This window comes from Mastomys coucha, unplaced genomic scaffold (genome assembly GCF_008632895.1).
Source record: "Mastomys coucha isolate ucsf_1 unplaced genomic scaffold, UCSF_Mcou_1 pScaffold21, whole genome shotgun sequence".
In the NCBI taxonomy this organism is placed as follows: Eukaryota; Metazoa; Chordata; class Mammalia; order Rodentia; family Muridae; genus Mastomys; species Mastomys coucha.
Genome location: NW_022196904.1, coordinates 98,734,896 through 98,745,699, shown reverse-complemented (window position 1 = coordinate 98,745,699; position 10,804 = coordinate 98,734,896). Strand labels below are relative to the sequence as shown.

Below are 10,804 nucleotides of genomic sequence, written 5' to 3'. Positions count from 1 at the left end.
GGGGGAGATTGTTTTTTGTTTTTTGGAAGGCTTTCATAGATCTAGTTCCCTAATTTATTAGGGTTTGGCAGCACATACCTTTAATCCAGCATTTCTCTGAATTTTGAATCTCTCCCCACTGCTAGATATGAAAGAGCTTAAACGAGGCTCAAGAGAACACACACCCACCCACCACCACCCACTGATCCTCAGCCCTTCCCACATCCTCCATTCAGTAGTCACTTCTTCCTTACAATGCACAGGATACCTGGCAGACAAAATAGCACATGACTTTGATCCCAGCACTTGGGAAGCAGAGACAGGCGGATTTCTGATTTGAGGCAACCCTAGTTTCAAGACAACCAGGGCTGTTACATAGAGAAACTTTTTCTGGAAAAACAAAGTTTCTACTGTGTGTTTGAGATTGAGACCATGAAGGTCTACATAGAGCATTCCAAGCCAGCCAAGCCTAGTAAAGGCTCTGTCTCAAAAAGAGAGAAGGAGGGGGAAAGGGTAGCTTTCCTGCATTTTGACCTAGGAGATATTTGTGCTGTATAAAGCATGATTTCAGAAAAGTTTCTAATTCTCACTGTAAATGATTATTGACCTTAATTTAGAAAATTTACACAAAATAATGTTAAGTATGTTTTTAGTTTTTTTGAGACAGGGTTTCTGTAGCTGTCCTGAGGCCAGTCTGTAGACCAGGCTGGCCTCAAACTCAGAAATCTGCCTGCCTCTGCCTCCCAAGTGCTGTGATTAAAGGCATGTGCCACCACTGCCCTGGCATTAAGTATGTTTTTAATATGTTAATACTCATGGTTAATTTCTTAATGTTTAATTTAAAATTTAAGGCAATATTAAAAGAGATTATTTAATTTTCTACTTGTATTATTTTGAACTTTAATTTGTATATGCTTAGACTGTTGAGACTAAGAAAATGTGAATTTGTCCTAATTAGAGATTAATTGCATTGCATCATTTTGACTTTGATTTTTATCGTAGAACTCTTGTTTTTAAATTTTTTTACATTATTATTTTTTTTTAGGGAAGAGAGGGTGAATATGAAGGTTCCCAGAGATATGGATGATGCCAAGGCTCTCGGAAAAGTTCTCTCCAAATATAAGGATACCTTTTATGTACAAGTATTGGTTGCTTATTTTGCTACATATATTTTGTATCCTTTTATCTGAAAACTGTTTTCTAGTTTGTTCAGGAAAAGTTTCCAAAGGTCTACTGTTTAGTTAGAAGTGATGACTGTTTTCCTTTCAAAATGTTAATGCAGAGGGTAATGAGATGGCTTCAGGTAAAGGCGCCTGCTAGCAGACCAAGCATGATGTCATGGATTTGATGTCTTGGATCACATGGTAGGAGAGAACCTACTCCTAAAAGTTGTCCTCTGACCTCCACATGTCATTTATGCCCTTATACATACATACCCAAGTAAACTCATTTAATGCTACCTAGCACTCCAGAGGCATAGTTGAGTGGTTCTCTGTGAGTTCAAGGCCAGCCTGAACAGAGAAAAGAGTCACATAGAACCCAGACTGCTCTTAAGCTCGTTGTGTAGCCAGTAATGACAATGAACCCCTGGTCTTTTGAATCTACCTCATAGATGTTGTAGGTGCTGGGAATTGAACCCATGTCCTCTGGAAGAACAGCTGGTACTCTCAACCACTGAGCCATTTCTCTAGCCCCTTTATTTTATTATTTTTTTGGCTATAGTTTTTAAATTTTTATATCTTAATTCTAGTGTTGTTCATTTAACCAGTTTTTAAAAAATAGTAAAAATGATAAGTCCATGTCTTGTGGGTTTTTTTTTAATTTTAATTTTTTTATTTATTTAATGTATGAGCGCTCTGCTCTCGAGCGCGCAAGCGCCACTACTGCCCGGCTGCTCACTGCATTTTGTATCATTTGTTAATGGGTATCTAGCTTGGAGCTAGAGGCATTCTGGCTGGCAACTTATATACTTTTTAGACATTTGATTATGATTTTACATTATCATTTACTGTAAGTTGGGTATTGTTAATCCTCCAAATAAAATAGCCAGGTTCTCCACAATACACAACTTGTTTTAGTGCAGCTTTGAAACCACAAGTAGAAAAACCCACCTGACCTCATGGAACAGGGTTCAGTCCAATACAAAGGAGTAATAGTACATAAAATTACCCTGGGGTTATTAACGCAATTTCTGTATTATAAGTTTCTTTGAATGTCAACTTTATCTTGTAAAACTTGCACTTCATTATGTTTTAATCCTTAACTTATAAGTTAACAGTTTGCAAACATTTGCTATCCCAGGTTCCATATTCCTCAGTATACTCTCCGGGTTTCTTTATCCCTTCCCACTTGCCCTATTCCTTGTTTGTTTGGTAAGTATGTGACATGAATTTGGAGACGTGAAAATAAGTAGAGCATTGGGAATGATAATGTCAGCCTAGCTCCGCCAGGCAGTCTCATGTTGTGTTCATCAGCTTTCAAGACGCTAATGTTAATTTATTTCTGTTACATCTCATAAGAAGCTCGGAAGAGTTTGGTTTTCCTAGAGTGAGGGTATATAGACTTACTTGCAGTTTATAGCATTTCTTTCCTGTTGTATTTTGTAGGTCAGATGGACTTAAGAGTGTTGGTGGACACAGTGAGTCCTTGCTTTGGGAATAGTGTCTTTATGCATAGCTATACTTGGGTGTGAGAATAGCTCCTTATTCTTAAGCTAAAAGCTAGCAGTAATTACTGGATATGGTCAAAGTTTAATCACAAGTGCCAGTTTATTTTAACTGATCTTGTTTGAGTTAGTTTGAGAAAGGACTAGATCAAATGGGTTTTTATTCTCTAAATAAGAAATATCATATGGACTCCCTTGCCTGGCTCTAAAAGAGATAAGTACATGCATCTACAGGACAGATGGGAAAATACAAAGTGCATGTGACTTGTTGTTTTCCAGTGCTCAGGACTTGGTGCCTCATTCTGCTACATGCTTTCCTACTTAGTCGGAAGACCCGTTGTATACAAATACCTAACAGAGAAGGCAGTGAAATGGTCACAGCAGGTAGCTATAAACTTTAGTTGGTTTCTTTGTGGTTCTTTGGGTTTGTCATTAAAAAAAATAATGCTATAAGAAATTTTTTTAAAAAAATTGTTACTTGAGAATTTTTTATAATGTATTTTTATTATATTCATACATGTCTTATTTTAGTATTTTGTTACAGGTCTCACTTTGTAGCTCTGGCTGGTCTAGAACTCAGTTTGTAGACCAGGCTAGCCTGGCACTGCCTCTAGAGTGAAGGAATTAAAGGTTTGAGCCACCGCTCCAACAAGAAGTTTATTTTAAAACATGATGGTTACACAAAGGAGAATAACCTGAAAAAGAGACTCAGTGAGAAATAGTCTAGATTGGGTTGATCTGTAAGCTTTTCTTAGTCGGGTTATTTGAGATGGAAAGACCAGATCCACCCTGAAAGTGGTCAGCTGGTCAGCACCATTTCAGGGACTGGTCCTGAACTGAATGAAAAGATGACCAACCTAAGCACTAGGCACACACTAACTTATTATTACTGTATTCTCTTGACAGTGTATACAATTCAACCCAAATTTGATTCTCTTAATTAAGCCGGGCAGTGGTGGTGTACGCCTTTAATCCTAGCACTTGGGAGGCAGAAGTAGGCGGATTTATGAGTTCGAGACCAGCTTGGTCTACAGAGTGAGTTCCAGGACAGCCAGGGCTACACAGAGAAACCCTGTCTCAGAAAACAAACAAAAAAATTACCCCAGTTGGGTTGTTAGAAATCTGCCCACCTACCTCTGTCTCCCAAGTGCTGGTATTAAAGGTGTGCACCACCACTGCCCAGCAAGATTTATTTATTTTATGTATATGAGTACACTATCTCTGTCTTGACATAGCAAAAGAGGGCATTGGATTCCCATTACAGATGGTTGTGAGCCACCATGTGGTTGCTGGGAATTGAACTCAGGATCTCTGGAAGAGCAGTTGGTGGTCTTAAATGCTGGGTCATTTCTCTAGCCCCAGATTACATTTTTTTGAGACAGGATGTCATGTAGCCTGTTCAGACCTTGAATTTAAGCTCCAACTCCATTTTTTTTTTTTTTTTTTTGGTAAAATCAGTTGGCAGAAATCAATGTCAATATGAAGGCACCCCCAAATTAGTTACTTCATGTCTTGTGTGTATGTAGCAATGTCTGACTGAAGAATTTTCAGCTTATTGCTGCTAGGCATTTTAGTAGGAAAAACTGTTAAACAGTACTAGCAATGATTTATATACTGTACACAGAAAAATGCTACCATAATCTTTGAGTTTTTTTGTTTGTTTGTTTTTTGAGACAGGGTTTCTCTGTATAACCGTGGCTGTCCTGGAACTCACTCTGTAGACCAGGCTGGCCAAGAACTCAGAAATCTGGCTGCCTCTGCCTCCAAGTGCTGGGATCAAAGGCGTGCGCCACCATCAATCTTTGAGTTTTTTAGACCCTTTATTATTATATCAAATGCTGGGGAAAAACATAAACATGATTTTGCTTAAGGTTTCAGTTTGTAGTACTTAGCTCTGTTCATTTTCAGGTTACTAGTAGGACAAAATATTAGGGCAGTGGGTGTTTGTGGCAGTGTCTATTCATCTCATGGCAAAGAGGAACCCAACAGGATCTTGGGTGGGACCAAAATACAACTCCAAGAACACTTTTTGTTGGTTTGTTTTTTTCAAGACAGGGTTTCTCTGTATAGCCCTAGCTATACCAGGTTGGCCTTGTACTCAGAAATCTGCCTGCCTCTGCCTCCCAAGTGCTGGAATTAAAGGCGAGTGCCACCACCGTCCGGCTAAAGAACACCTTTTAATGGCCTACTTATAACTGAGCCCCACCTCCCAGTTTCCATCACCTTTACTAGCTCCAGCAAGTAGAGACCTAGGCTTCAATATATGTTATAGTTGATGAGAAGCATTTTACTTTTAACCAATAATGAGGAGAGTTCTATTTTTATAAAAAGATCAGAAGAAATAATTACATCTCAAAGGAAATGTAGAGATCCCGCCTCAGCTCCTTGTTTTGGAGAAGAAGAACATTTTTTTTTTTTTTTTTTTTTTTTTTGGTTTTTTTCGAGACAGGGTTTCTCTCTGTAACCCCGGCTGTCCTGGTACTCACTATGTAGACCAGGCTGGCCTCGAACTCGGAAATCCGCCTGCCTCCGCCTCCCAAGTGCTAGGATTAAAGGCGTGCGCCACCACCGCCCGGCTGAGAACATTTTATATTACTTAAATATGTGATCATTTATTTGTGAAACATCTGAAGTCTCTGGCTAAACTTTCAGTTTAGACTTTCAATCTACTGCCCTTTCTGTTATATGTGTAGTAGGTATTAGATTTACATACATTTTGTCTTTGGAATAGCTGTTTGTGTAAGTCATTTTGCTAGTTATGCAGAAATACGAGTAATTGGTATTTAACCTTGCCATCACTCCAGCCCCTAATCCTTGGTCTTATGTTGGTAAGCAAAAACTATACCATTGATCTACATCCCTAGAAAACATGTTGTTTTCCTGTTGGGTAAATTGTGATGTGCCTGGGGTGAGAGTTTAAGGTATTTTATATTAAACAACTTACTTTGAAGATTGGTCTTAACTAATACTGGTTTTTTTCTTATAACAGGTAGAGCGTCATAGAGAACATCTTATTAACTACATTATATTTTTGAGAATCACACCATTTCTGCCTAATTGGTTTATTAATATTACATCTCCTGTGATAAATGTACCATTGAAAGTGTTTTTTGTTGGCACTTTTCTAGGTAAGACCTCTTAACTCAAGTTGTGTGACAATTATTGTATGCATGTCCAACTGTCCAGCTGGCCTAGATTGCCCGCTGTTTGCAAAATCTCCCATACCATATATAGCTCTTGGGCACAAAGCCTGGCCTAGATACATAGCTCGTTCAGCATGTTGTAATGTGTTACTCTTTATAGAATGAGTACTTTCTACTAGATATTATTTTAATAATGTGAGATTAAGCAAAACCCCCTCACCTTTGTTTGTTACCAAGGTTTCAAGTGGGTGTGGGTGGTAAGTGGGAGACTTGTATGCCAAGCGGTGTGTACCACTAAACCACATCCTTATCCCAGGAGAATATTTTTCCACTCCAACTCTAGCTAGCCCAGCAGTCCTTTCTTCCTTTGCTAGTGGGAGCCAGTTAGATCAGAGATGACAGGATCTCAAGGCCATGAGCTTTGCTGGCTGAAAGCTCTTCTCATGTGCCTAGACTGCATGCTCCCTGGTGAGCATCTCAGGCCAAGCTCCAGGTGTCTTCTGGTCTTTGAGAGGATTTGCTAGAGATGACTAGTAACTGACCAAAGATAACTTTTACAAAATGCTTTCTTTGCTGCACAAACTTTACTGTGTCCCCATGCAGAGCTTTTTAACTCTACTCTTTCTCTTTGTTAACAGAAGGAAACATTTGGTTTTGAATTTCTTTGCATTCTAATCAAATATTAAGTCCAATTTATTATGGGAACAGTCTAGGGGAAACAAGATCAACACACATGAAGGAATTGACACTAGATTTTGAAGTTAATAAGTGGACATAACATCATTTAAGGGGGTTGAGTGCTTGTCAACTTATCATGCACAAAGCTCTGGGCTTGATACACAGAACTACAGAAAAAATTTTTTAAAATTTTGTGAAGTTTGCTTTTCTTTTTATTTTAAATTGCTTGGATTCAGCTTGCAGGTTTATTTATGTATTGAATATTTACTAATGTTTAATGTTTGTGTGAGTTTTTTTTTTTTTTGGTGTGGCTTACTTGTTTTTGTTTTATTTTTTTAATTATGTGTCTTTTGCATGTCAATGTGGGTAGTTGTGGAGGCCAGAGGCTGGAGTTCTAGGCATTTGTGACATAGATTTGGGAACTAAACTCTGATCCTCTACAAGAACAGCAAGCGTTCTTAACCACAGAGCCATTTTTGCAGCCCCCTGCCTTTACTTTGTATTATAAACTGTTGTATCTACCCAGACTCTGAGTATCTTCCCCCCTTTTTTTATTTGTCTGTGTTAGAGGTAGCGCTGGAACCCAGGACCATTTGCATGCTAGGCTGGCACTCTACCACTGATTTACGTCTCTTAACCTAGTTTTCTGTGGTGGGCTGGGGGCAAGGAAGGGGGTTGGCAGTTCGTGGGCTTGAACCTAGGGCTTCATGAATGCTGGGCATACACTCTATGGAGTTAAACCCCTGGCTCTGTTGTCTATCTGTTTTGACATTTTACTCTGAGACAAATTGCTTAGGCAAAGCTTGATTTCGTGCCTTAGTTGCCCTGCACTAGCTGGAATTTGAGGGCTGACTTACCTTTTTTTTTTTTTTAATTTATTTATTTATTTTATGTATATGATTACACACTGTAGCTGTATAGTTGTGAGCTTTCATCTGGTTGTTGGGAATTGACTTTTAGGACCTCTGCTCGCTCCAGTCAACCCCACTCTCTCTGGTTACCCCGCTTGCTCTGGTCGGCCCCACACACTCTAGTAGACCCTGCTTGCTCAGTCCCAAAGATTTATTTATTATTATAAATAAGTACACTGTAGCTGTCTTCAGCCACACCAGGAGAGGGCATTGGATCTCATTACAGATGGTTGTGAGCCACCATGTGGTTGCTGGGAATTGAGAGGCACCTTCAGAAGAACAGTCAGTGCTCTTAACTGCTGAGCCATCTCTTCAGCCCCGACTTACTTTTAAAAAAAGTATTTTTAAAGTGTTTTTTCTGCATGTGTGTTGGGTCCCCTGGAACTAGAGTTACAGACAGTTGTGAGCTTCCATGTGGGTGTTGGGAATTGAACCAAGGTCCTCTGGAAGACCAGCTGGTGCTCTTAACCACAGAACCATCTTTGCAGCCCCAAGACTAACTTGCTATGTAGACCAGGCTGGTCTCAAACTCACAGATATCCTCCTGCCTCTGCCTCCCAAATTCTGAGATTAAAAGTGTGTGCCACCACACCCAGCCTGGTTTCTCTTTCTATTTCTGTGTGGGTTCCAGGGATCAAACTTAGGTCCCTAGACTTCCAAAACAAGTGCTGACTCACTGAGCCACCTGGCTTGCCATGTCCTTTTGAAAATTGAATTCAATATGAAAAGTCAGCCGGGCAGTGGTGGCACACGCCTTTAATCCCAGCACTTGGGAGGCAGAGGGGGGTGGATTTCTGAATTCGAGGCCAGCCTGGTCTACAGAGTGAGTTCCAGGACAGCCAGGGCTATACAGAGAAACCCTGTCTCGAAAAACAAAAAAAAAACAAAAAAAAGTCACACACTTTTTAAAATTAAGGCGACAGGGAGAGATTTGATCTTGGTGCATGTAACAAAGAATTCATTTTATCTAGCACACAGTTGTTTCTAGAACTGGATGAGCCATGTAAGGGCATGAGTACAAGTAACACCTAAAATTAATTTTACTTTCATGTTATCCTTGAGTCTTTATCCTTGATAAAGGTAACTTTATCATTTCAAAATGTGATCCATAGCTGGGCGGTGGTGGCGCACGCCTTTAATCCTAGCACTTGGTAGGCAGAGGCATGAGGGTCTCTGAGGCCAGCCTGCTCTACAGAGTGAGTTCCAGGACAGCCAGGACTACAGAGAGACCCCATCTGTAAGAAAAAACAAGAAACAAAATAAAATTAATTAATTAATTAATTGCATGCCTTTAATCCCAGCACTTGGGAGGCGGAGGCAGGCAGATTTCTGAGTTTGAGGCCAGCCTGGTCTACAGAGTGAGTTCCAGGACAGCCAGAGCTATACAGAGAAACCCTGTCTCGAAAAAACCAAAAAAACAAACAAACAAACAAACAAACAAAAAATGTAATCCATGTGAATACTGGTGTGTCCTGGCATTGATCAGTGCCTCCTGTGTGCTAAGTGCCTGTTTTAAATTCTCAGTCCTTTCTTCAAAATGCAAATAGCTGAGTTCCTGAAAGATATTTTACGCACACAGAAATTTAAATTTTTAAATATGATTTGGGGGTCTGGGAGATGGCTCAGTGGTCAGGAATACCTGGTTCTGTTCCCACATGGAGGCTCACAGCTGTCTGTAACTCCAGTTCTAGAGATCTGATGACCTCTGCTGGCATTGCACGTACATGGTGCACTTACATACTTGTGCACAAAACATGCAAACATGAAAAAGTAGTTTCTCCTTTCTTTGACAGGCTGCTGCTGCTCCTCACCAGGTTTTTTTTTTGTTGTTTTTTGTTTTAGGTGTTGCACCTCCTTCTTTTGTAGCAATCAAGGCAGGAACAACTCTATACCAGCTTACAACAGCAGGAGAAGCTGTTTCCTGGAACTCCATATTTATTCTGATGATTTTGGCTCTTCTTTCTATCCTGCCAGCTATCTTCCAAAAAAAACTAAAGCAGAAGTTTGAGTGAAAATCATGGTTTTTTGTTTATCACCTCCATCACTCCTGCCACCACCACTGTCATCTCAGGATTAGCAGGTGTATTCATTTTATGTTTGGAAATCACCTCTTCAGTAGCTGAAAGGACTTGTGAAGTAAAATATCCCATGAGATAGATAATGCATGTATGGGAGAACAGAAATTGGTATGCTATGAGAAGTGCTGCCATCTGCATCTGACCTGAGAGAGATACGTACACTTTACTGTTCCAGGATTGGCTCTGAGACATCATTCATAATGGCTTGGTTTGGAATTTTTACTCTAAATGATTCGTTTAAAGTGTTTTTTTCTTTATGTCTGACTAATGACTAAAATGGTGAACTCAGGTACAGCGGACATACTTATAACCCCAACTGCTCAGGAGACTAAGGCCAGAGTATTGCTAGTTTATGAACATCACAAGACACCCTGTATAAAGTAAAATAAGGAACAGTGAAATTAAATAAAATAAAAATTCAGAGCACAAACTGAATACTTGAAGCAAAAGTGAGTTTTTCATGTTCTTTCTCTTTTCAGACAGCACTTTCCATAGGTGAGTAAATATAGCAAGGATGAGTTATTTAAGTTTTCCTTAGAAATTTGTATCATGGATTAGTCTGATAATTTGAATTCTGGCCAGTCTGCTTTCATCTTTTTTTCTAGGTTTTACAGTATTTTCACCATACATATAGAAAAGGAAAATTATATATCTGTATCATATTGGTGTTGATAATGTATATTAAGATAATGATATTTTGTTACAGTGTCTTTATTATCTCAAAAGGGGTTCTAAAAGTAAATACTCGAAGCATATTCTTTTTAGACATTATTTTATACTGAAACAACTAACAGTAGGACATTAATGATTAAATCTAGTTTATTTGTTCCAGTGACTGTAAAATTTGCCTCATAGTTTTGTTGCTCATTAAAGGATGTATGTAATTTAATTTCATGCATGACACATCTGCAGCTGCTCTGTTGCCTTCCCTCTGATGACCTCCTTTGGGGCAGCACTTGGCTAGTACACTTTCCCAGCTGTAAAGCTTCTACTCTCTCACCTTGACATGGTGACTGGTGTCTCCACCATTTCTTTGAAGAGACTCCTTTTGGCTGCTCTTGTTCCTTGCCAGGACAGAACCATCTAAAGCACTAAGATCCCAGTTGGTATGTTGAACAGTTGCTTTAGTGGAGTGGGAAGTCCTTGTGTTGTTATTCTTCAAAGTCTGATCATCTCAAAGCCTGTTTCTCCTGCAAAATGTAGACTAATCCTTTTCTGTCACAGTATTAACATGTGGAAATATTACAAATACAAGGAAGATAATACTGATCAATATTGTAGTCTGTCTTGTGTCCTTTTGTGTGAAATTGTTATGTCTCGCAAAGTTTTCTTTCTTTCTTTCTCCCCCCC

The 10,804-nt window shown here is 39.3% G+C and overlaps 1 protein-coding gene across 1 annotated transcript in view; it reads left to right on the top strand.

Annotated features, from left to right (window-relative positions):
• The window catches only part of Tmem41b (transmembrane protein 41B), a 14,470-nt gene extending 3,746 nt beyond the window's left edge, over nt 1–10,724 (top strand). Inside the window, exons 3-7 of the mRNA XM_031387838.1 lie at nt 1,025–1,153; nt 2,258–2,351; nt 2,924–3,028; nt 5,634–5,772; nt 9,219–10,724. Of these exons, the coding sequence (XP_031243698.1) occupies nt 1,025–1,153; nt 2,258–2,351; nt 2,924–3,028; nt 5,634–5,772; nt 9,219–9,388 (637 nt within the window). The 3' untranslated portion in view covers nt 9,389–10,724. The remainder of the gene's footprint in view (nt 1–1,024; nt 1,154–2,257; nt 2,352–2,923; nt 3,029–5,633; nt 5,773–9,218) is intronic.
• Nucleotides 10,725–10,804: the final 80 nt, after the last annotated feature.